At 34.7% G+C, this 27838-nt stretch overlaps 2 protein-coding genes across 6 annotated transcripts; both read right to left on the minus strand.

Moving 5' to 3' along the window:
* Positions 1-1226: 1226 nt before the first annotated feature.
* On the minus strand, positions 1227-11382 carry LOC136843287 (protein D2-like). Of its 4 annotated transcripts, none has more exons than XM_067111474.1 (6): positions 11245-11382; positions 8378-8528; positions 7905-7988; positions 5786-5878; positions 4895-4955; positions 1227-1653 (listed from the first exon to the last, which is right to left on the minus strand). In XM_067111474.1, the coding sequence occupies exons 2-6, from the start codon at positions 8504-8506 to the stop codon at positions 1466-1468; spliced, it is 555 nt and encodes a 184-aa protein (XP_066967575.1). In that variant the 5' UTR covers positions 8507-8528; positions 11245-11382; the 3' UTR covers positions 1227-1465. The 4 variants fall into 4 exon arrangements, with proteins under 4 accessions (XP_066967575.1, XP_066967576.1, XP_066967574.1 ...); XM_067111475.1 differs by having other exon boundaries at positions 11183-11321; XM_067111473.1 differs by lacking the exon at positions 11245-11382 and adding an exon at positions 11024-11115.
* Positions 11383-15795: 4413 nt separating this feature from the next.
* LOC136843298 (O-glucosyltransferase rumi homolog) lies at positions 15796-27591 on the minus strand. 2 transcript variants are annotated; one of them, XM_067111499.1, is made up of 8 exons: positions 27305-27591; positions 25666-25834; positions 24785-24881; positions 23779-23883; positions 21736-21905; positions 19219-19327; positions 17264-17496; positions 15796-16166 (listed from the first exon to the last, which is right to left on the minus strand). In XM_067111499.1, the coding sequence occupies exons 1-8, from the start codon at positions 27438-27440 to the stop codon at positions 15968-15970; spliced, it is 1218 nt and encodes a 405-aa protein (XP_066967600.1). In that variant the 5' UTR covers positions 27441-27591; the 3' UTR covers positions 15796-15967. The 2 variants fall into 2 exon arrangements, with proteins under 2 accessions (XP_066967600.1, XP_066967601.1); XM_067111500.1 differs by having other exon boundaries at positions 27536-27578.
* Positions 27592-27838: the final 247 nt, after the last annotated feature.

A 27838-nucleotide genomic window follows, 5' to 3' on the forward strand; every position in this document is an offset into this window, starting at 1 on the left:
TGAAGGATGGCATCGCTAATCCTTTCCAATACATTTTTCCTATTTTCGCTCTGGCACAGCTCTTACTGATGACTGGTTGTAGTAGTAGTAGCAGTAGAAGAAAAGGTAGAATTTTTTAAAGGGCTGGCTCGCTCATCCCTAACTTGTTTTTGCCTCAACTTACTGTCTCAAAGATACTCTGAATCTGTAGGGCTGCATCTGGGAAAAACAATTATGTTAATTTATTCTTTAAGTATTTCTGCTCTGGATTTCATTGGTGAAGTAGTTACTAATAAGAATCTTTTAATATCTTCTCAAAACAATCTTAGAGCAAATTTTTCAAAGGGTTTGAAGCATTACTGCCAAATCTTTTACTGAATTCGACATATTCACTATAGTATCTCGGACACTGATGTCCGACAGTCCCCACCTCCTAAAAATCCGGGTTTGTTTATTAATAAAAACACCAACACATATTTACTTAATTTTATTGGCAACTGCTACGAATCAATATCAAAGGTCTGCTTACAACACCATAGCCCCTGACAGCACTAACCCCCTACGGGTAATGGGACCTGCCATTCAGCGCTGAAACAGAAATCAACATTAAAAGGGTCTGAAATGTGTAACAGGAAGAAAACCTTGTAGTTGCACTATGAATCAATTGTTAGGAGAGGGTGGAAAGTAAGATGGAAGAAAGCGATTATGAATGGAGGTATAGTAAAAGGAATTAAAGGGGTTGCAGCTAGGGGCTGAAGGGGTGCCTCAAAGAACCGTAAGTAATGCTTACTGTGCACCACATGAGGTGCACTGATGGCACTACCTGCTACAGGGGTCTGGTCTTCATGATGGTTAACCATTTGCTGATCGAATGCACCAAATTTCTGTGAACTGAGAGGCCACTTTCTTTTAGGCAGTATGGACACACCTGGTAATTAATGTTTGGCCATAATTTTTGAAATATATAATGTACAAATTTGGTCGGAATTTTAGTTTGGTTATTTTTATCCTTGGTTCACTGGTATATAAAGCTTATGAAAGCCGGAAATGTGAAATTTTCATTCTTAATCAACTGACTACTTTATGCAAAATTTTGCACTGAAGATGCTTCACCAACATCATGTCAAAAACATGCTATTTCAGAATTCTTGCAAAGCTTAGATAATTTCCAGGAGAACTTAGCTATTAGAGTAAAATGCTTAACAATAACTTAAGTACAGCATAGGTTCAAATAAAACATTTGGTAATATAGTTTAATAATTTTATTTAACAGTGTCTATATCTTACCTATACTAAAATGAAAATAAAAAATTAAAAACTCCCACTGGCATTATACAATATCAATCAGAGTACAATAACATACATCCATAGAGATTCCAAGTTTATTCAATTCATTAACACTTTGAATAACATCAAACTTGTTATTCTGTAAAGTGCAAAACTGCAAAAAATATTTGAAGATTTATCTGTGGTAATAACAGGTAAGTTAGAATTCAGTAGAAAACATACTCATTCCAACTGGACCACAGAGATTTTGAAGGGTAGTATACTCCTGAATGTCAAAGTTTCGCCGATGACTGATCTCCCCGCTTGGACTTCCTCCCTGTTCCTCATACAAGAAGATGAAATACCGATGTTCACCAGTGTTTTTAGGAGGAGTAGGCTTTCCATAAGCTGAAGGAAAAAATTGCAATAATATGCTTTAAAAATGTGATGAGACATACCCAACAAATTTTTGGGGCTCACAAACAAAGGACATAAAGTATATAATTTTAAATTTAACTTATCCATTACCTCACATATATGGATGCACTTAACACTACAACCAGAGAGAGAGAGAGAGAGAGAGAGAGAGAGAGAGAGAGAGAGAGAGAGAGAGAGAGAGAGAGAGAGAGAGAGAGAGAGAGACTTATACTTCCTCTGACCTGATATGAAAAAATTCAACCAACCCTTGATGATACTTTGTAAAATATTCTTATTCAGGAGCCACCATGACTCAGGAATTACTCTCCTAATGATAGCTTGGCTACGTTTATGGAATTTCTGCACAGATTACAGTTGAACATTTTTAATCATTTCGCTACATTCCTCTCCATTTTTTCCATCTCTTGCATAAATTAACATTCATTACTTGGTGAATAAGGAAAAATAAATAGCATTTTTATATAGGCTGTGAAATCTGCCACTGTTAATCTTATCCACAAAAGCTGAAGCAAAATTGAGGAATATTAATAACTTTGTTGGCAATCTTCAAGGAAAATCAATAACGCTGGCACATACCCCTTAAAGTTAAGCAATGCATGCTCTTTTGTAATAACACTACAAAAACTAAATCGGCTAAAAACAGCAAACTTAATAGCATTATGAAATTAAGAATATCCTCTATATACAATACACAATTAGAAGGAACAGATTAGATAAAATAGCATGTTAATCACATTTACAGTGGACCCCCGCCTAATTGTGGTTCTGGATTTGCAGATTTCTCTGTACAACATATATACACAATACATGTGGTTTTTTCATAGAGAATATTTACAAATTACTGTATTTTCATATCATTTCTGTGACTAAATGCACTTTTTGTGATAAAACTAGTATTGAAATATTCAAGTATGAGCATTTCTAGAGGGTTTTTGGTGTTCTGAACTTTCAAAATAGGTAGTTACATGCATTTTTGAGGCGTTTTGTTATATGTGTTATAAATATTCATGGATTTTAGCTATTCACGGGGTTAGTGGTACGCATCCCCCACGAATACCAGGGGTTCGACTTTTACACTATTACACCAGCATTCCCTATTTACAAAAACACACAAGCAACTAATGAAAAATGCATACAGATAATATAGATATAGACATAAATATATATATAATATATATATATATAATATATATACATATACACATATATATACACACTCATATATATATATATATATATATATATATATATATATATATATATATATATATATATATATATATATATATATATATATATATATATATATATATATATATATATATATATATATATATATTTTCTTCTTCTTCTTCTTTTAACGTGCTTTTTCCCATTTTTGTATGGGGTAAGCACGATGCTTTCTTTTGAAGGACTTTTGATTTGGCTTTGGGGTAGACCTGTAGTCTCGATCGGCTGCCCTGCCTGACATCACTTAGACCCGGTAGCGTATGTTTCATGTATCATACCCGACCCAACGCCCTTTCTTCCCAGCAGCGAGAAGTTGTTGCGCTGGGTAGGGTAGAGTTCAGACGTGTGAGATGTTTATATATATATATATATATATATATATATATATATATATATATATATATATATATATATATATATATATATATATATATATATATAACAGAGAGGCCCAGTTCTCGATGCTAATCCGTTCCAGAAGAAGCGTCGAGATTCGATTTAGTCGAATTCTGAATCAATTTCTCTCATAAGAAATAACTGAAAATGGATTAATCCATTCCTGACCACAAATCATTACCCCAACCTTGCCTTTTTATATAAAACATTACACAAATTACAATCAAATAAGTTCAGAGTTAAATAATTTACCATATTAGAAGTACTTTTTACATTTTTAACTGCATACTGTATTAAAAAAATTGGCCTACGACCAATGCGGCCGTATTACAGATGGTAGACCGAGCGCCATAAGCTAGGCTAGGTAGCCTATAGGCACTACCAGAATCTACTGTAACGGATACACACAAAAACTGTTGTTAATAATAACATTGAAAAACAAGCCTGATTATTACAGTAAATCAATAATACAGTATTTATAAGCCAAATTATTATATGCCTATTATCATAAAATTTAGAAAAATTTCCTAAGTTACGTCGGCACTCGGCAGCTTGTGGCATGAGCAGATGTAAACACACCAAAGCGCCACCCTGGTGGCATATCGCGGTACTAATTACACAAACGTTGGTTACGTTCAGTATTTATAGTAAATTTCATACAGAGTCTACTGGAATAGTGTACAAAATGACTGTAAAAAATTTTTCAATAAATATTATGATACCCTGACATATTGAGACCCAAGATTGGATGAAAATTTAGTGCAGAATGCCAAATAAATGATGATATACCTGTACAAGTGTGTACTTCTCCAAACAGCAGCAGCAGCATGTGTGGGCTTTAAACACATTTAAATACGTGCGCGAAGAAAACCACCAACAACGCCAACTAGCGGAGGCCAACCGAAAGTTTTTTTTTTTTTTTTCTTTTACAAACATCATATGATTCATCGGGTCGGATTCCGGTTTGTTGTTTGAGCTCTGACGCAAAATTTACTCGACACTTAGCGTCAAAATCCGATTATGTTGAGTTCTGGTACGGTTGAGGACCGTGGTTCAACATATATATATATATATATATACAATAAATTTTTTCCATTTAGGTTTGGTTTCTGCTTTAGAAGTGGCCCTACCAAGGAAGAAAAATTTCAACTATTCTTTTTTTTCATGTCAAGTCATATCAGCCCTGGATTAACTATCTGAATATGAAACTGAAACCATGTTTAAGGTAATCATTTCATTTAAATCATATTCAGTACTATAGGCAAAGTATGAATAACTACCTAAATAAATATAGTGGATCCTCAATATTTAATCTGTGAATGATTGATCAAGCATGAGAAAATCAGGCAGGAAACAGAAACAGTGGTAGAAAACAGATATCCATGAAAACTAGTGATATTTACAATTTGTTTATTAAGTTTAGTTAGCAGGAACTATTAGCTGCTATATTTTTAAAAATAATTCTAACCAGATTTTCATTTTTGTGACAAAAATAAGCACACAGTATACTCTTACTCAAGACAAATGTTTCAAAAGTTTCTGCAGTACTTAATGATAAAAATATAATAATAAACACTATACTTACGAGTCACATCAGTGCCGGAGTAACTTTCATTTACTGGCAAACCAGGTGCCAAATCTCTTCCCTGTAGGAAGACAGTTGTATGGTTGTAAAAAAAAAAAAACACTAAGAAAATGACACCAATACTAATTGAAAATTTATTCAAAACCAAGGAGCAGCATGATTTACATGAACTATGAGCTATAAAAAGTTTAATTTGGAAAAACCTGCAAAATTGAATTACAGTTACTGATATAATATCCATGTGTCATATGACAATTACTTGAACAATCATGAAAGAAAACTAGCTACTTTCACATAAGCAATTTTCATTATATAATGACATACTACAACCATACACATATAAAGCAGAAAACTCTTATTAATGAAGTTTGCATACCTAAAATTTAAAAATTTCTGAAAAATAAAAACCACATCCTGTAAACTTTAACAGACGTTTAGGGTTTAAAGCACAGAATGTTTTACTGTATAATCTCATGTGTCAACTTCCACAAAAAGGGTAAGCCCTTATTTTATTTGTCAAACTTTCACTTTTTTGCTCTTCAGATCAGGAACATGTTAGATAGAAATCATCTCCAGGAATACTGTATATAATTTTTTGGAGCCCAGACCAGGAACATGTTACATAATTGAAAATGCTTCCTGGGAATTCATTATAACTTTATAATATTTTGGTATCCAGATTTCCAACATGTGGCAAGATTAAAATTATAGCCTTGAAATTTATTACAAAATTTTTAGTGACTACACCTAGGACACACTGACTGAAATGTTCTGGAAATTTAATACATACTGCATGAGTAGACAATCTACCATAAAAAAGGAATTTATCCAATAAAATAAAATGGTTTTTCAATAATTCAAAAGTTTCTGATATAAATTTACAACACTTACCTGAATACCAGATTTGATCATATGAAGCCATCCTTTGCCAGCATCAGATCCTGGTGCATCTGGGTCAACCATAATCAGAGTGTATTTTTTTGTCTGTGGAATTGAAAAAAAAAATGCATTATATAATTCTTAAATACATACTTCCCAATGTACAAATCTGTTTTATACCTTGTTACCTAACAAACGTTAACCTTAGCTGCCAGAAATATGTTAGATCAGTTTCATAGATAAGAGCACAAGACAAAAGAGGGCTGTTAAAGAACTTATTTCAGGTCTTACACAAAATGGAAAAGTTTAATTTAATTAGCCTTATTTTCATATAGTCATGCTGATGTATTAATCAAGGTAGGTAACTGGATAAAACTATGTACAGTGAACCCCCGTATTTGCGGGGGATGCGTCCCACAGCCCCCCACGAATAGGTCAAATCGCAAATGCTTGAAACCCCTCTAAAAACACTTAGAACTGCCCATTTTGATAGCTTAAACCAAGAAAAACCCTGTAAAAATGCTTATACCTGAGTATTTTAATAGTTTTATCACAAAAAAGTGCATTTATTCATGAAAATTATATGAAAATACAGTAATTAGTGAATATTTCTCAGTGACAAATATCGTGAATGGGCGAATTTTCCGCGAAAAATGGCTAGATATGTTCCACAGAGAAACCCGCGAATGCGTGAGTCCGCGAACCATGAGAACGCAAATACGGGGGGTTTACTGTATATATCTACAAATACTTCTATATGCATTCATAGTGATTTATACCTGCATTAGATTATAGATAATAAAAAATGCACCTTGCAGAATCATATGTGGGTCAAATAGTAATGAATTTCGTATACAGTAATTGAAAAGGCAATTTATTAATTTTCTCAAGTTTATTGTGACTTATCAAAAGAAGTAAACTTTTTCATACTGCTAAATTTTACTCTTGATACTGATGTTTTTTTTTCTATTTTCTAGCATGTAACATGAAATATATTATTACACATAAATAAAATTATTGCTAAGCATTTTTGCTCAGTCAGTGATGGGTACGTGTTCTGGAGCAAACACACAGTATTTTGACCCCTGCCAAATACTCAGGGTTAAACAACCCTGACTATATGTAAAAATTATTGGAATACAAAAGTACAATTGCATTATAATAAAAGATCTACTGATAAATTTGATTATGGAAAGAATATTGTAATTAAGTTGAAGCTCTATTGCATATTGCTTTTTTATGACAGTTGTGTTCAGAAATTCACCTTTAACCTTCTTATACTTTTATATAATAGGCAAAATATTTACTGGTTCTGTAGAGTAAAACAATTTTCTTTTTTGTTATATCCGTACTGTGAATGTTAATCTTAATTTTTATTTTGGTCTATTAAGGATGTCATGTTTGTGCCATGTTTCAACTAAGTGTAATAATGAAATTAAACGGTACTCTGCATTTCTAATACTTCTAATAGAGTTGTTTAGTTTTTCTTTATCTGGGATTAAAAAAAATTCCTGCTTAAGCCTATATCCAATACTATTAAAAACCCAAAATACTCCTCCAGCCGTAGCCCAATCCATTTGCACACAGACAGACACAGCTGGGCAAGAAAAATTTAATGAATGTATACCCCCTGAGGTTCAACAGTATATGCAGTGGAGACTTGAGCCCTTACAAAGAAAACGAGAGGATTTCTCAAACGGTGAGATTATAGCATGACAAGATTCAAAGGTGGAATGAGTTTGAAAATTGTACTACAAATAAGCAAGCAGCTGAGAAATGAGGCATCCAGAGCAAAGAAAAAGACTAATAACAAAGGATGACGATCAGTAGAAATGCCCAGATGATCATAGAAATGGGAACTAAGGCCAAAACCTGGACCAAGAGGAAATTCAAATAGAAAATGCACAACTACGAGTTAAGTAACCCTTATTAGTCTTCACATTACAAGTGAAAACCAAAAATAAAAATAGCTACGTGATGATAACAGTAATTCTGAATCTGTATCACATAATAAACAAAGCATCCTCTACAAAAATATTTCTAGATGAATAACAAATCCAAAACTTTTGAAATAAAATATCATGCAGAGCAAAAAAAGCAAAAAATAAGTAAATAAAATCATTGACATTACCTCATCATACAACTCATAAGCAATTCGGAAGAATACTTCGAATTTAGATTTTGGATAAAAAGTTCCACAATCACTGACTTCTCCCTGCAAAAAAAAATTAATAATTATTTGCAATTAAATAGTTTCATATGGTACATCTATTATTCACCTATCCGTTTACAATCAGATGCTTTATCCCCACAGGAGAATGGTTAAATATTCCTGTACTGACATATAGTATCTTTATGCACCATGAGGTGGTCCTGGCATTCTTCAGTTTTCAATACTTGCTGTCAGAAAAATACCCTATTCAGTATTTTCTACTAAAATAGGAAATTTTAATGAACTAAAAAGACAAAAAGACTCTCCTTATGTATATTTTTTATGTATATGTATATTATAAAAAATAGAATTTTAAGCCATTATATACTGTAGTTCAAAATACTAAACTAAAAGGGTCCATTATGAAATAATTCACAATAGTAAACACTTACCCCTGAAAACTCTGAAGTAAAAGTATGGAGTTCACCACAATTCCATGTTAATTTGGACTTACATGTTGCTCCAAGAGCAACACTAATAGTCATAAAAAGAATTGCAATTCTTGGAGCAAAACTTAACATGATTTGCAAGGTTATCCAGAACCTGGAAAGAAACAAAAAATTTCCACTAAACAGTAGGGTACAAAAATCTAAAAGTTATTTCACTTATGCCTAAGTGCTGATTATGCAAAGGAAAACCAATTTTAAATCAGCTACGCATTTCTTGTCGCTTGGTGACACCTCCTTATTCCATAACTTTCTAATTTAACCTTTTCAACTGAAGACTGGTATTTACTGGCATTATATTTCAAAAATCATAAATTCAGGATACTTTCGCAATAAGGACAAATGCATGGTATCTTAGTGCTGGAATTATGATAAAAGGCATCAGTTTTGCATATTAACAAAAAGTGTGGATTATCCTGAGTTTGTGATTTGTCCCTATGAGGATACAAACCTTCAAAGATCTTTTAAGTGGAAACTCACTCCTTAGCTGGGAGATATTTTCCTGACAACACGATTGGTGTTCTTCCCACCCTACCAGCCCACCTACCTTGTTACCAATCTTCAATGACTGAACCAGCTGTCACTAAAGGATATCAATATACAAGGTGATTTCTACTCTCTTAGGACAAATCAAAATATCCAAAATAGCACCTCTTCAACACACGGCAGTCATTGTTAAGCTGACAAAACTCTTGTGAAAACTAGGTGTAGTCAAGAACAGTCTGATAGTTTAGCTTTACCTCAGAATTTATGAAGTTTTAATTTGTTGCCACATATTAAATGGAAACTGCTGCAAGTCTGCAATAGCCAAGCCTAAAAAATACTATTAGCCTGCCAAGTCTTGTTACTCTTCTACATTTCTGAAGCTGTTTAATGTAGAAAACCTGCGGTCACTCTTTGGTAGCCTACCTCAACTTAACCTGCCTAGAGCCTAAACTAGCTTAGTAAGTTAACTTTAGGGTAATTACATAAATTTATTTCCCACCTAATACACGAATCATCGATATTTTACTTTTTAGTATAAATCATTTTACCTTACTGATGGGCCAATCACTTTTTGTTCTGAAGATGTCTGCCATAAAGATCCAAGTTGGATAGCATAGGTTAGGCTCCCCTTGATCTTAAACTAATTATATACTTTTTTTAATTAACAGCACTGTAAAGGAGCAAACAGTTGGGAAAATATGAGGCCCACGTTTTCCAACCAAATAAACAAGCTGTATAATTTTGACCACATATCTTTTGCTTTACATATTCTAGGCCATTATTATCAATGCAACCCATTAGTTCTATCCTCAGCAATTATGGTGTAGGTATACAGGTTCTTTGGTGATTGGTCTGGTTAATCACATTGATAACTCTTCTGTCATGCATCATGCTACTTAGAAAGCACCCCCAACTTCTGAAACAAAGGCCTCTTGATACTGTAGTGTGAGAAAAAAAAACTTACAATACAAGGAAGCATATGGAGGCCCAATCTGCGCAGACTACTGTACGATAAATTAGATTATTGTATGATAAATTTTCTCATATCAAAAATTTATCATACAGGGCAACATATGAATACTGTATTTAGATTTTTCTTTCAATTAATACCAACTGAAATAAACAATGATTTTGATCAATATTTATTAATTTAATAAAAATGTAAATACAAATTAATTTTCCTTTAATGAATAACTTTTTACAGCAAGTGCTTATACCTTTGATAAGGTTAGCTTATTTGTATATGGTCAATAAGAGCACTTTATTATAATTTTTTCATTTCATAAAAAAACCAATTGCAGAATTCTCAGAGTGATAAGGCCAAGTTGATTAAATTCAGCTAAAAAATTGTCATCTTTATGTTCATGTGGCAAATGCATTTTTTAAAACTCTGCATGCAATTTAATGCCATTATACAGCTCTAGTGCTTTTAGTAGTATAATTCTCTAGTGGAAAACAAAAACTTTGAAGAAATTATCTTTCAAAATAAGGGAGAAAACACAAAGTTGTCAGGCTCGCCACAAACCTTTAGCTAGCCTAGGTGCATACTGAAGGTGAGAAATTCGAAAATTAAACGAAAACATTAAAGTAACACGTTATCATGCATATGATTTAACCAGGGCAATTTACAGAACCTTATGAAATATACTCAGTCACAGAATAATGAAAAATTATGAAGAACATCCTGACTGTCACGACTGAATATTTCATTTAAACAAGAGAGGAGGAGGAACTGGCCCCGCATGTTAAATATTTTACCTCACCCCAACACACTGGACCAGGAACCTCAAGTTAGACTAGGCTCCGTAAGGTTAGATGGATTGGGGTCGGCGCATTCCTGAACTTTCCTTCTGATTCATCTTTCTTCCACACACATATCCAATGCCTATACAAATCCCCGTTCCCAATTTTGATTCCCTTACTATAGTTACATACTGTATGGGGGTGTTGTATGTTAATGGGTTCACCTAGGCTTATCGTATGAAGCAGCCTGGCCAAATTCGTCAAAATCAAACACACAAATCTGCGAACCTACGCTTTATTTTACCATCTATGCGTTATTTGATTAAATTTACCTTGTACGTACACCAATTTAACCTAACGCACCAAAAAGTTGCCAAAAGGGGTTCCGGGCACCGTGCCAATGACCGCAAGAGAAAGTTTCGCAGGCTAAAGTGGGCCATAAAATTTACGTGGTGTATCAGTAAGTAAAGTGTACGTAGTTCTTGACTAAACTGCTTTATATAACTCTTAAGGGATCCTTACAATGTACAGACGTAAATTCAGTCGATGTCGTTAATCACGGTTGGTTTACTACAAGTACTCACCTCTGGCCGCCACTTCAACAGGTGTACGTCTGAGTCACGTCACAATCTAGGTGGTTAGCGGTTGTTCGGGCCCAACGCAGTAGCAACTGCCTCTCTGCGATACTTGCAAACAGCTGCGCCTGGTAACAGGTGTCACTGTTATCTAGTTTGCCACCTTTTGTTTAGATGACCTTTCACCTTCATCGCCTTCCGTGTCTATTTTTGGAGATAATTTTATCAGGCAGACCCTTTCTTCTTCCTATAGAGTTTTATTTATTTATATTTATTCTTTTAATAACGTGTGAGAAATTCTTGTCACAACAATTTTTCTGACGTTTTTGTTTATTCATTGTTTTCATGCGATCTATCTCTTTTTGTAGAGTTATTTTGATCGTCTGTCTCATAAAAAATTATTGATTTGGGTTGTCGTTGTGAATTGCCGTCTGTCAGGTAATCGACAGACAAAACTATGTTACTGTATTTGTATTCATGTGAAATCCAAATATATTCGCATGCTTATGTATTTTGTACAAATGTTCACGTCTCTATTGATTATCATAATAAGGGTGAAAAAAACCACATCTAATTCGAGAATGACACTCTTACATTATTTTGCCTGATTTTTATTATGTTTCTAAGCATGGAGTCTAGAGTACTGCTTTAGTTATAATAATTCGTTTTTATGTTTGAAATAACTCTTAGTGAATGCATTGAACCACGTATAGTAATAGTTGAAGGTGTTATTAGATCTTGTTTGTACCTCTCGCCAGAGAAGCCATTAACCGAGGTCAAGAGTTCGGGAGAGGTGAAAGGAAGGGTAGTTGTCCGCCCTCTGATCGCCCCTCTTCGCGCCCCTCTATGGGCGTGTATGCGTATGTTCGTGCACTGCATGGGCGTGACGTCGCCCAAAATTGTATTGTCACACACCACCAATTAATTCACTACATTTAACCAATATGTTGAAATTGCGCAATATTATATTTGGAATTTATTTTTGATAACGAACTTGAGAATTGTCTTAAAGCTTTTTATGTGCATGTAAACTTTGTAAGTCTGTTTTGTATTCGTGGTTACTGTATAATTTATCTCTTTTTTCCCCAATAAAACCCGAATGCAGGACGGAACGTACAGCTTCTTGGCTCAACTTTTGAGTAGACCTAATATCTAGTGTCGTGTAGTGATGTGTGTGTGGACTTAGAAAGGGTGATTGCCCTCATCCTTTGAACTTTGCTGTAACTTGGTTCATTTGAGTGCCATTGAGTTTTAATTCCCTTTTGAGTAATTCATTTTATTTGTCTCTTATGTAATTACTCTTTGATATGTTTAACCTTTAGTTATTAAATTAGTTTAACTTTAAATTCAACAGATGCGTTTCAATATCCCCCATTTTATTTCATTTTCCTGTTTCAGTTTTTAAGAGTGGTGAATATAATTTGATCTGATAAACTTGTATTGTGTTCATACTTGTAACATGTAGCGGTCCCCTAAGGCTTTTAGCGGATCAATGGGTAAAATTTAGCAAATAAATATTTTGAAATGTTACCCGTAGTTGTAATTTACATATGAAATAAAAAAAATACTCTATAAAAGGAAATACAACTCATCAAGGGGTTTTGATTGTGTTAAAGGGAATGCATGCCTGTATAGTACCAAGTCCCAGTCGGTCGCCTTCTCTCATACCCACTTCCAAGTTGCTATTCTAATTTTTTTTTTTTTATACCACGTGCATGTTTCATAATGTAATTTCTCTTTTTTTCAAATTAAGAACACTTAAAATTTACCCAGTGAGCGGTGTACAGTGTTATACCTGTAGTACAATTTGCCTGGAAGGTATAAGATTAATTGCCCTCCTTACATCCCTATAAGATTAATTGCACTCCTTACATCGCCGGCGGGAACCATTCACTTCACAGCATTCTCGTGCTTACTCTAACTCCTGTATCATACAATGCTGATTCTCTTCCATCTCTTACATTTAGCAAATCATCAAAATATTTACTCCATTGCCACAGAATTGCGCTCTCGTCAGACAGCATCTCTCCATTTATATTTCGTATTTACTCCATTGCTTTCTCCCCACTAAACCTCATAGAATGTAGTGATAAAATAAAAAATTTAGGCTAAAGGTCGAGCGCTGAAAGGGAAACCGAGAGAAAATAAGTTTGAAAGGTGCAACAGGAGGAAAACCTCTTAGCTGCATGGTGAAACAATTGTTGGGGGAGGGTGGAAAGTAAGATGGAAGAAAGAAAATAACGGAGGTACAGTAACAGGAATGAAAGAGGTTGCAGCTAGGGCCGAAGAGGCGCTTCAAAGAACTTTAGGTAATGCCTACAAGTGCACTGTGTGACGTGCACTGATGACACTATCCCCCTAAGGGCCAATGGACCCCATGTTATTACTTGCCTTTTCTCTCTTACCTTTTTCTTGACCCACCTCATATAGAGTAGAATAGCAGAATATAGAATTTAGGCCAATGGCCAAGTGCCGGGACCTATAAGGTCATTCAACACCAAGTTCCTCGTTGGATGAGTTGGTAGAGTTCTCGGCTAGCACTCTGCTAGGCCTAAGTTCGAGACTCCGGCTGGCCAATGAAGAATTAGAGGAATTTATTTCTGGTGATAGAAATTCACTTCTCAGTATAATGTGGTTCGGATTCCATAATAAGCTGTAGGTCCCATTGCTAGGTAACCAGTTGGTTCTTAGCCACGTAAAATAGTCTAATCCTTTGGGCCAGCCCTAGGAGAGCTGTTAATCAGCTCAGTGGTCTGGTTAAACTAAGTTATACTTAACTTCATTCAGTGCTGAAAGGGAAATTGACAGTAAGAAGGTTTGAAAGGTGTAAAAGGAGGAAAACCTCGCATTTGCACCATGAAACAATTGTTAGAGAGGGTGGAAAGTCAGATGGAAGAAAGAGAATATGAAAGGAGGTATAGTAAAAGGAATAAAAAAGTGGTTCCAGCTAGAGGCCGAAGGGATGTTGCAAAGACCCTTAAGTAATTGCTACAGTGCACCATGTGAGGTGCACTGATGGCACTACCCCCACAGGGACCCCACCTCATATAGAATAGAATATAGAATTTAGGCCAAAGGCCAAGCACTAAGACCTATGAGGTCACTAGCACTGAAAGGGAAAATTGAGAGTACAAAGGTTTGAAGGGTGTAACAGGAGGAAAACCTCACAGTTGCACTGAAACAATTGTTAGGAGAGGGTGGAAAGTAAGGTGAAGGAAAGAGAATAAAAATGGAGGTAGAGTAAAAGGAATGCAAGGGATTGCAGCTAGGGTCTAAAAGTAATGCCTACAATGCACCACATGAGGTGCACTGATGGCACTACCCTCTTTGACCCACCTCATGTATTCCTACACATGATGTTCCAGTATCATTAAGGAACGGAGATATATTATTTGATGTTAATTCTATGTGACCATTATAAAACAGGCTATTTTGTAGATATATACTGATATTAAAGTTATTGATAAATTTCTAACTTATATTCACAATACTAAAAGATATTTTAATTTTGAGATACTAGGACCTCCAGGCTTTTATTCTAATATGCCACTTAATATTGGTGCATATGAAAGGTTGACAAACATACTGTTACTATAAGAACCTACGCTTAAGACTTGGTGGAGGCTTAAGAGCTTCATTCAGCTCACCTTCATCACCCCACACACTACAATACAAGTGTCAGAATCTACGTAAATAGATGGTGAAAGTGACAGGATACAGTAAAAGCAGGGACAATAATGGTTATAGGAATGGCAAAAAGTAAAATTTCCCAACCATTATCATGCCTGCTAGCCAAGGGCAAAAAATAGTTACTACATATCTTCAGTGAAAGTGCCATGGTGATAGCTATTATTAGTTAATAATAAATACATATTACTTATAAAATGCAATTATAAATCAATAAAAAATATTTTCACTGAAAAAAATTAATTTTACAACTTACAACTGAAACAACGAAAAACTAACAAGTGGAGGGAGAAAAGATCATCAGTGCCAACGATCTGCAAATCCCAATCAAAATTTATGTGAAATCATTGTTTTTTTAACAAAATTACATTTACCAATACACAACTTTTCTACATTTGTTAAATTTTATCAAAAGCCAGGTGAGAAAGACATTATGTATGTGGTTTTTAACAAGAAGCCAGAAACTAAATACAAGGTGTGTTCCTCTATATACACATCAGCAAACCAGGAGAACTGTGAAATTAACACTCCGATGATTATTGTGCCGGATGCCCTAGTATATCAGAATACCTTCTTTATCATAGGCTTTGGTGTGAAAATTATTATCAATATCAATTTTATTGAGCCAAATAAGGATAGTTACTTTTTTCTGGTGGGCCATAGATATTTGTGTGTGAACAATTGCTCTGTTATTCTGCTTCCTCTGTTTGCAAAACATCAGAATGCACAAGTCTATGAATATTTGGATCGCAAAACATGGCTTTATATAACTGACTGATTTGTAAGAGAAAGTATTTTATGTATTAATACCCTAATATAAAGAATAAATCACACAAATTCAATTTATGAGTCAGGTTTACAAAAACAGGCATGTAATGTGCTGTGACGTTTACTGTATAAAAATACAAACATTTTAAATATAAAAAAGTGAATATTGGCTTTCAACAACTTTAATATAAAAACTACTTACACCATTCTCTTAGTCAAGCCAATATTGGTCCCAAAATAATTAAGTACACTTGTGTGAAATTTAACAGGCTGAAGGCTATAGTTTTGGCTTTATTTCTATAAGACCTTCTTCTTTCTGAGGTTTATATGTAAGTAACTTTGCATATGTCTGCAACAGTTTTCTCCAGTAGCAAAGTATATCCTTCATTCTTAAGTGGTTTTTGATGAACATCTGTCCTCTTTCAGCAATCTGGGAAACCAATTCATCATTTTCAGCAGCAAACTGTAAGAGTTTTCTGAAAAAGAAATTAAATACACATTATACAACATACCACAAAAAACCAACACTCCTTAAGATTAACAACCTGAGTATTCATTAATGGAAAAAGAAAAAGACAAGAAATGAAGCAAACAAAGAATTTATGAACGCATGTAAACCTTGACTTAGCCCAACTTAGTGGGTTTGAATCTTTTATTGAGTGCTCAACCTCCCCACCAGACACATAGAGAAAGGTATGGTATACAGATCCTGAGGTCTTCAAACTTATAGCAAGAAATCTTTGTGAAAATTATGTTTGTGCAATACAAATTTTGTCACATTTTCAGTCTTCCCCTTACCCTTCAAAGAGAGAAAAACAAAATATGCAATACTGTGCCACTTTCATATTTACAAAGAACTTGCTATTCTGTCAATCAGACATGTCTAGGTATGTATGAATTGCTTTCAAACAAGTAAAAAAAAATGCTAGAGGAGTATCAGTTTAAATTTTGTGGGTTGATATCTCAGCATTGCTTCAACCAAATTTTGATGGTGACTACCTAACTTAATCAACTAATGGTCAGTCTGAGGAAACTTTATCAGTAAAATAAAATGTAATTTAAAGTAACAGACACTACACTGTACTAACCAATAAGCACCATGGAGTCTCAGTTTGGTGAGATAATCTATATTATGACTAGTGAATACCAAATGGATTTTGAAAAAAAATTTCACATTCAATTTTTTTCTGTTATGATTCTTGTCATCTAAAGACTTACCACCACCATAAGCAGAATGGTAAATTGTTTCAAAACAAACCTCTTACTTTACAACAGCCTGATCCACAGTAGAACAATCTCCAGATATGAACCTAACCTATATCTATTCCAGCTTGGATACATGCTAGTAGAGATAAGCATATCCATAAAATTGTGATAAAGTTGAGAAGTTAAGACATCATTGTAGCACTGAGCTTTCAGGATGCATATTTGACCATGTGGATGTGTTCTTATTCTTCTGGAGTGTCTGGTGAGCTGCTAGTAAACTAATATGACTGTATTAAAACAAATCACCTCTCTTCCCTGTATGTATATCAGCAATTAGATATTCAAGAAAAATGTTACTCTGCCTTACCGTAATTCCTCTTCAGATGCTCCTATTTTAACCGGAATGTAATGGACCCAGGGCTTCATTTTTGGATAGAAGAACTCTATCCACTCTTCTCCCACGTGAAAAACAAGTGATCCACATAAAAATAGGTGTTTGAACCTAAAACTTGCTGCAACACCTCGGAAATTAAACAAATACTTATACTGGCAGTGCTCTTCTAAAGAGACTTCACTTGCAGGTGGGGCATATAAAGTATCCTAGAAAAAAATAATCTTAAATAATCAACAATGCAAATGCAATGTGTGACACAACGTACAGAAAAATGATACATTACATATTTTAAACAATAATGTAGTATTTCAAAGGGGGTTAACAAATGATAATGATAAGACACTACATGATCAAACTTTTGTGATAAGGCTACAAGTAAAACAGCCTCATAATGATGAAGTCAATATTCATACAGAATTATAAATGTGAACAATATTATCAGTGATCATTTCATATCAATGATAATCAAAGGTCAGGCTACCAGTCCAACACAGAAATCATTTCTCATGCTTCCCCTCTACTTTTTCAATGGCCCTGCAAGTCGATAATTTTTTATGTTCAAAAATTTATTTAAATACACTTTTCCTGTATAAACAAGAGGAAAAAATTAGGCCCATTTTATTAGCGTGTACAAGTAACTATAATCTTTCCCTTAAATAAATATTCAGTTGCTCCTCAGTCATATTTAAATGGCAGGAGAGACATTGTTTAATATACTATTTAGTCTTAGCAAATCTTCTAAAAACCAATATATATAATTTCATCAAAAATGTCTTATCCTAAATAATATATAACTAATTATAAACAGAGATGATGCTCAGGTGTGTTCACATCAATACCTTGGGTCTTTTAATTGTCAGAGCCATCATTTAAAGTTCAAAGTTGACAGCTAAGAACAAGTTTCAAATGCAATTTCAGGGGCTCCTCACATTTGCATTCACCATACTGTAGTTCATGCAACCTTTATATGAAAACAAATATTGTACACAATAGTGTGTCACTTATACAATATAGTATTACTGTACTCTGTACAGTAATAGCAATCTATAGATTCATGAGCAGACTTCTGTGCAAACCTCTGCAAAAGGCTGACTATCTCCCTCCTACAAAGTGCCCTATATCCAAAAGTTACATATATATCTCTCCCAAAATCTAATCAATTACTGCCAGTCATGAGATCCACTGTTTGGAATATTTGCATTCAAATCAATACAAAATCTTTGTGTTTGTGTAATTTTGCATAAACAAAAAACTCATTATTGTAAATAATAACGGAGGTGATGACGAAAGTATTTTCCTTAACTGAATAATACCCTTGTCAAGATACTAGGTCACAGAGGCAATGCCAAGATGAAAAAGTCTTCTTCCACACCCTCCTTCACAGGTCTAACAATGTTTTAGAATCCATGACAGTATACCTTACACTTATTTTTAGCAATAAGTCATTTCCCCTAGTAAAGTTAGCCTCCAGAGCAAAAAAAAGTCAGAACAGTCAACTCACATTCACCCTTTAACATTTATTAAATATCTACATATAAGCTTAAAACATCTTGTACACTCCTTTACTCTACCCTGTAAGCACTCTAATTTCCAGAACTTCCTCCACTTCATTTATTTAGCACTTTCTTTACTTTCTTTCCTCCTTACTTAATATATTAAAATTATGCTCTTTTCAGCAACCCACTGTACTCCATTCCCTTCCTCATTCTGAAGGGGAGTCTGGGCATATGCAGTGGGGCCTTGTCTTTCAGGATCTAACAGGATGGTGTGACTGGAGAGCCGTTTGCACAGAAGTAAGTCTATGATTGGTGGGTTAATAAGAAAAGCTGTTTTAAAAAAAAAAAAAAAAAATTATGGGGAAAAGTGTCCCAAGGATCTCTTACAGAAATATGAAAAGCTACAAATCAATATAAAAATTTCCTACTTACAGCATCTGACTTCCACGCTTGATTTTTGGTATACTGAGCATCAACTAGTGCTGGATCTTCTCGAGAAAGGTATATTAATACATCTCGTTCAGAGTTAGTTCGAGAACCTCTGCAATAAAACAGTAATCATTAACACTGTTGGTCAAAGAACTTTATTATTATTATTATTACTAAATAACTAACATGATTAATGACTGAAATGTTTTAGCTTATACAGCTGACTAAACGAATTTGTCTTTTTACAAAGTACAATTTTTGAAAAATGAAACTGATTTATTATGGTACAAACTCATCATTACAATGGCTGTCAGGTGCATTAGCTCCCAATCTAGACATACTTAAAAAAAAAGAATCCAGCCAGTCATCTGCACATCCAGGCTCCCAAAAAATGGGTCATATCTAGCATCGTTTAACTACCGTACTCTGCATATTCTGCGGGACTGGGAGGAGGGTAAATTGCCTCTGCATCAAAAATATCAAGTTTTTATAAAATATTGTAAATGTTTTGACACTAAAAATCCACCACTACAACTGCCCGAGTAGCTACATTGGCGGGAAGAAGCGTTCTGCTATTCAAATACTGAATTCCAAGGACTTTAAGCCAGCATACTTCTGCACCTCCTTGAAGCACAACTCATGACAGAAGAATATTTCCATATTCCTTTAAAGGGACAGAGATGTAGATACAGTTCTAATTCATGGCTCCCAACATTTAGGCTAGATGCCTACTAATGTCTGGTGCTAATGGAGCAATCTCTCAAATAGCCCTCCCTTGCAGAGAAGTGATAGTTCACAGAAAAACGCTTCTAAATCTGAATGATGAATGAATAAGCCAAATTCAACCTGTATCTCAGTATTCATATTTGAATGACAGATCTCCCAAAGAAAGCACTCTACTACAACAAACAAAAGTGGGGGAGCACTCCCTTCTCTTAGAAGGGAGGGAGACAAATTGTTGGACAGGATCTCCAAAAGTTTAAGCAAACACAAGTCCATTTGCTTATGCAACAAAATAAGAGGTAGTTTTTAATCTTCTCATTCTGGAGATGTTGAGAGGCTGCTAGAATTGAATTGGTAAATCTCAAAAAGCCAGATGAAGCTAAGACAGAAAAGGTAAAGATATAGCTGAAGCAGAGGATAAAGAGCCCTTACCCGAGCTCCTGGAGTGCTGAAAACCCTTGCTACAATTTCCATTGGCACTGGGACCAGTCCTTGCATACTTTGCAAGACACTTTTGGGTTACAAACTTGACTACAGAAACTAAATATTAAATAAGGGTCTTTATCCAAACAAGACTTGAAATTAATGCACACTATTACAATAAACCACTGTTCAAATTATGTATGATAATTTAGTCATTTAACCAAAGTCTAACTGATGAATTTAAGAGGATATGAATTATTAACTGGACTCAAAACCAAATACAGCATCATAATTCTGTAAAAAATTCCATGAAGATCTTAGCAGTCCTACACGTACCAACAATTTCTGTTCTGAGAGCTCATTTGTTAAGTTTCAATTTGTTTGTAAGTCCAACATTCAAAATCACCATAGGGGAGCACCTACATACTAGGATGATGGCATTGCCAAGATGAAAAGCCCATCTACAAACTTCAAAGAATTTTGAATATTCAAGTTATGAAATTTCATAGATACAAAAAGACAGGGTTACAAGTTCAAATTTTACTCTGCGCACCTATTCTGCTAAAAAGAATTTTTGCAAAGAACAGAAGACTAACCTGTTCCTTTAACTCCTTCCCTTTTTATCCCAAAGTATTCTTGCAACTATCTACCATGTATTCTTATAATCATGAGAATACTCGTTAACTATTCCTACTTATTTCTATCTTCCCAATTTAACTCGTTCTTTGATGAATTCCCATTTTCTATATTTCTAATAGGAAATGTTTAGTATGTGTTTTTGTCAATAGATGGCGGTGTGCACTGTCTACTTCATGAACTTCCAATGCAAACACTGCTCCTGCAAAATTCTCAAGTTCATAATTTTCAAAGCATGGAAAAATTTTGAATGTTGCATGAATCTAAATTTTATCTTCTTCTTTTTACCTTTCTAGCATACAAAGTAATTCTCTATAATACTTCTTGATTTAAAAATGCAGTGAAAACAGTATAATCTATGACACTTGAGTTAACTCGGGAATGTAAACATAAAAAAAATTAGGCACTACATATTAAAAACCAACTTATGAATAATTCAAGATATGAATGGCTGTCCAGAACATAACTCGTTCGTAAATAGGATGGTGACTGTAAACCCTGTTACCTGCACACTGAAATCGGAAATTCTGGTGTCAATAATCAGTTAATTACACCAAAATATGGAAAATGCAATTTTATTACATACCTGGCCTATTTCAAACTTCATTCTAAAGTTAATGAAATAATATAACAGATATTTACTTATAAATAAGCATAATTGAAATAAATCATAATTCTGACACACACTGCATGAGTCGAAACACCACTCAAAAGATTTTAAATACAACTGTATTTTACCTGAAAAATCCTAGAGGCTTCTTTTTTTCCCAAGGCCTCTTCTTTGATGCAGCCAAAAGCTCCTTACGTAACACATCCCATCTTCCTAGTCCCATCGGATACAAAGTTATCGCAGGACCACCTTCCCAAAATGTCCAAGCTGGATAGGTGATATCCAAATATTCAGAAGTCTGTAATCAACAAGAAAACAAAAAGGCTAAATAATGTCATACAAAACCATTTACAAATGTCTGATATTTTCTATCATTAGGTTGTTTAACCAGATCACTGAGTCATTTCTTTAAAAAAACTTAAGATAAAATGAAGAAGTTTCAGAAAAAACTCCAAAAACAAAAACAAACAAGTGTATTAAATTTCGTGTCTGTAAATCTCTACCAAAGAGCTTGCTTTTCAAAGGCAAACAATGAAAACAACACTCCTTATCCTCCTTCATGCTATGCAGCTTTGGGGGTAATGATTTTGTTTGCCTTAAACTGTCAAACTTTAAATAAGTCAAAATATGTTTCAAACAAATGAAAACATTAAATTTGTTTCAATTCACTGATCTAAAATGACCCGCTCTGCTGGTCTCACCATTCAAAATTCCTAGTCCTTATCAGAGACTGAGTTTTTCTCATCTTGTGGATGACAAAAACTACAATTAAAAAGTGTGATAAAAAGTGGGCAGATCCTCCCTCTGTGATACTAGTAACAGTAAATGGCCTTTAATGATAAGACTCTAGCACCCACTTATTGAATTTATAAATTTTATTAAAAGCCGTTTTGGAAAACCCTTTCTCTGATAAATATCATGTGTAAATGTTAAGGAGCTGAAGGATGATGTGAAACCAACTGAAGCTGGCTACCAGAGCATCTTGGATAGAGGCAGGAGGTTCCTGGAAAAAGACAATATAAAGGAAAGTCAGCAAACATCTATTTGTGTTCTCAGTACAGGGGCCAACCTTAATCTGCATGGCACCTTGATTAGGCTGAACAAAGGTAAGGCATAGGCTTCCTAGCTGTTTCAAGTTGGTAAGGCACAGCCTTTCATGTACCTGGATTTGAAATATATCACTCCACATGTCTCTCCTGATATCTAAACTCACTGTGGTCATAAACCAGCCTACGCATACTTCAGATTACCTATTTATCTACATATGTTTATACTTATTTACATAAATTATAACAATGTATATGTCATCAATTTCCTTAGCCAAAACTTTCCCCAAAACAGACTAAAAGTATATACAGTACTGACTTGTTAATTATCTGCATATGCATACATTATTTTTTTTTAAATAAAAAGGTATAATGTATATTTCATGTTGGTATCCCTGAGTGTTTTAATGTGTTTAGTACATGAGCAGTTTGCTGTGTAATGATAATTACCATGCTCATAACTGATGCTTCGAATACTGCCCATCCCATTACTCCCCTCCTACTCTCCTTGGTCCCCTCCCCTCCTCCTCTTTCCTTTTCTTTCCCCTACTCTTTCCTTGGTCTCCTCCCCTCATCTTCTTCCTTTGCACTCCTCCCCTTCTCATTCTTTGGCTCCCTCCTCTCCTACTCTTTCCTTATCCCTTCCCTTCTTCCTCTTTCCTTGGTCCCCTCCCCCCCTCCTCTTTTCTTGCACTCTTCCCCTCCTCCTCCTTGCACCCTCCACCACTCTTTCCTTGGTCCCCTCCATTCCTTCTCTATCCTTAACCCTCCCCTCTTCCTCTTCCCTTTCTCCTCTCCCAATCTTTCCTTGGCCCCATCCCATCCTCACCTTTCCCTTTCCTTGTTTCCCTCCCCTACCCTCCTCCTCCTCTCTCTTTGCACTCCTCTCCTCCCCTTTCCTTGTCCCCTTCCCATACTCTTTCCCTGGTAAATGAACCAGGGGACTCACCTGGGTGAAAGAGGTTACAGTCTGATAATAATTAGCACTTAATTCAGCTGAAAATGGCTACCAGATTTCAAGTCGCATGTAAAATAAGAGATGTTTGTTGGATGGACACAAATCATTCACAAAAAATTAATTTTACTATCCAATACATGTAATCACATTTTTTTTTTTTAAATTACCTTACTAAAGGAGAAGACTGGTTTTTTCTCAATGAAATGAGCATGAACTTGAGGCCAATCTCTAGTGTTGATTACCATTTCCATGTCAGGTAGTGAGTCAATTATCTGCAATAACAACAGTTATTAGTTGAATTTAGTTTATATGATGGAGCTAGTTTTAAGTCTTCTACCAGCAGTTAACGAAATATGATAGAAGTATGCCTGGAAAAAAATAGAAAAATTTAACTACAACCATAGTTGTGTCTAGCATTAATTACATGAATAAACATTTTTTATATATCCCCCACTTTCAGACTAATCATTTGATGAGTATACAAAAAAAGATAACAGCAAATAAGGTATGCAATGAACTAGGCTAAGTAACCAATGAATGGAAACTTCCTTAAAAAACTTGTTTAATTAGCAAAATTATGATCTATGCAACACAGGGAGCAGTGACCTTGGTTGGTAAAGAGCACAATTTAGTGATAAACACAAATGCTTGTAATTTCACAAAAATACTAAATTTCCGACATAATTTGTATTTTTCCTAGGTATACAAATCATAGCCTTTCATATACGGAGTACCTTCCAGAGCACATGCTGGGCTGTCCTGTGCACTAACTACAAGAGTGATACCCACAGAGGTGGGTGATAGGATGTGCCCCTTCACACATATTCTTTCCAAATTGCTAATTAGAATATCTAAATGTCATAAATTGAAATTTACAACCTTGGAAAATGAGACCAAAAGAAGAAGGAAGAATATTAGACAGAAGGAAAGGATGACAATAAGAAAAGATTGAGGAAAGATGTACGAGAGAATGGGAAAGATCATAATTTGAAAGTATTAAGTGGAGGGAGGAAACAAAACATGGAAAGAGCTGAATAAAAGGGGTGGAAGACATTCTGGAATAGAAGGTCTTAATATCAGAAATTTAAGTGTTAAAAATAAATTCATTAGAAAAATTGTTCGTGATATCGTTAGCAAAGGAAACCAACATTATTTTTAATACTGTATACTTACCTTCAAAATGAAATATTCAATGCCACTACATCGACTAGGGAACAAACAGTCACTCTGCCTGTACAGTTTCTTATCAATGATTTGATAAAATGTTCCTCTGAAACAAAAAATAACTTGAAGGCCAGAATGGATGGAAAAATCTTTATCTAGAGAACTTCTAGGACTTGCTTCTTTTATACATCATCATTTCTCAATATAACACAGCCTTTAAAGGACTGTACAGTATTTAAAAAATGTGTAAATCGATTAAAGTAATACTAGCATTATAAAAGTGATCTGAAAGGAAACTCCAGTACAAAAGGCACCAAGTCTATGCGTAAAAGCAATCTTAACTCCAACTTGGTAACTATGACCATGCATTTTTAGAAAACACATAGATAACTTGAAAAACTACAATGCACTATGTTCAGTCTAAATTTCCCTTGTATACAAACTTCTTATCAAACTTATGCTTTAAGGAAGGCCAATTCAGCAGGGTACAGAGTATAGATGAAAGTACTTTAAATCAATTCCTTGACTACAGTTTTCCATGCCATCTCAGAAAACAATCCTTTTCCCCCCTGACTTGAATGTAACCACACAATGAAAAAGAACACATAACATTTTATCATTCAGTATTGCATTCAATGCTTTCCTGATTTCCAAGTTGTTGCATAATTATAGAAGCAATTACCCAAATTTACATGAGGAGAGAGAGAGAGAGAGAGAGAGAGAGAGAGAGAGAGAGAGAGAGAGAGAGAGAGAGAGAGAGAGAGAGAGAGAGAGAGAGAGAGAGAGTCATTTGCATAATGGAAGAAGTTTTATCATTCTGATGTAATGTATGGAAAGCTACAGTACTAGAATGTTACTGGCATTTTATACTTTACTACCTATTACTTTACCTGTCTCTTGCTGAGTGAAGGAGAGGTTTACTTATCCCATTCTTGAAAGTTGCTAAATCTTTTTTGATGAGTGAATAGTGACAGGAACACTTAGCACTATCACATGGGGTATACGACGACACAGCATCCTCGATCTTTGAAATATATGACTGCCACTGCCCATTTTGTCCTGAGTCAAACAAAGTTATCATTACTATACTTACAAAATAAAAGGCTTGTTTAATATATGGACATGACAGCAAACACATTAATAAACATTAACCTATGTTTTACTCAAAAACAGGGAATTTGACTGTGAAATAATGATCATATGACAATATCCACCAATAGTTCTATCCTTGGCTTTCATGATATCTAGCCATCTCCAATGTCATACCTTGAAATCTGCATAAATTTTAAAGATAATACAGCAAACTCAAGATCATTTGTATTTTTCCAGAGTGTAAACACCATAAAATTTTACATGAGTACTCCCGTGTCTAAGGGGATTGCCCACTCTCTGGTTGGAAACCCAGCACTCTTGTAGAAAGGGACATGCATTGGTCAGCCCACAGACTGATGAGTCAACCTTCTCTCAAGAAGATGAGTGCTAATTCTTTTGCTGTTGTTAGCAGAAGCCTTCTAGTGATTGGTTTTCTTTTAGTTCCTAGAATTTCTTTCTTTTATCTTTTAGTAGAATACATATAAACATATGACCAATTTACGAAAAATAAGGTAAGTACCACAGGTTTGGCGAAACACAAAAAAACAAGTTGGTTGCACCAACAATAATAGGAAATGTGAAAAACATATGTTAAACTATAAGCAATTGTAGAACGATGGGTCAATGTACTGACAACAAAACGTTTTCTGATAGAGATCCAAAAATCCTGCTTCAGGTGTTGTGTGGTTGATGACATCAGAAATAGTAGTTATATGGATTTCTGGCCTTGCCCATCATTCTACATTCTTAACCATATGGAAAGAATGTAGCTCTGTGAGTCAAACTCCAAAAATGATAAAAAATGGCAGTACCATAAGAATGCAGGACGATGGGTTGTTTCTGTTCTGGCATGTGGTATGGCATTGGCCACATGATGCAGACTTTAAAATCACATCACACATACCTTTAGGTGCAAATACGACCTAACCAAACCTTCCCTTGACCTGGCAAAAGTTTTTTTGGTGGTTTAAAAAAATTGAACAACTTTTATTTTACATGATTTTTCACTTGGGAATTACAAAAAAATACATAGGTATAGTCTGACCCATCATTCTGCATTCTACCCTTCAGATATGGCAAAACATATGGTTCATGAACCCTATTCAACAAGAAATTAATATACCATATAGGCTAATTAGCATTATTGCTTTAGCTAAACTAGACCAACTCCTTTCCCATTAGATCATATAGAAGGTCTAATAATGGCTTAGGTCTTCAATGTCCTAGCTTACCTAAGATTAAAGGCCTAATTCACCATAAATGAAAGCTTCCTAGCTTAGTAGCCTATCAGAAACAAGCTGATAAATAGCCTTGCTGGCCTACGAAAGAAATAGGCCTAGCGTTCCACAGATGGAAAATTCAAGCTCGTTGGCGTTAGCTTAAGCTACCGGTAGATGAAGTCTAGATTAATGAAAACCTTTAAAATGTGCTTATTACCCGAGGTATATTTATGGGCAGGATTCGTTTCGGCGTCACAAATTTCCTGACTTGCATCACACGAAGCACTTAAATGACACAACAGTAACCTGTCAAAAATAATTACAAAAAATATGGACAACAGAAGACGCGTCATCACTTCTCTGGCTTATTGAATTCTCTCTAGTCCTGTGGTACACGTCACCTCATATAATGGCAAAAGGCCACTGCACATGCAGTAACAATAATTACTAGTCATTAGCCTTCCAGTTGTTTACGTTCAAATTCAACTCACATTCACGGTCGACAGTTACCTATGTAACGGCACCTCAATTACTTCATCATCATCATCCTTGTGTATTTTTGGAAGTTTTCGTATCAGACCTCATTTGGTAACCGATGGATCCCATTCATGTGTAGTTTTCAGTTTATAGTTTTCCTTAACTATGTCTCTGTGCTAGAATTGTTTTTAATGAGTCTACAGTAAGTTTTCACGTTCCTCTGGTTCGCGGGGGAATCTTATTGAATGGTTTGGGTGTCGTGTACTCGAAATTT

The sequence above is a fragment of the Macrobrachium rosenbergii genome, chromosome 11 (assembly GCF_040412425.1).
Source record: "Macrobrachium rosenbergii isolate ZJJX-2024 chromosome 11, ASM4041242v1, whole genome shotgun sequence".
NCBI lineage: Eukaryota > Metazoa > Arthropoda > Malacostraca > Decapoda > Palaemonidae > Macrobrachium > Macrobrachium rosenbergii.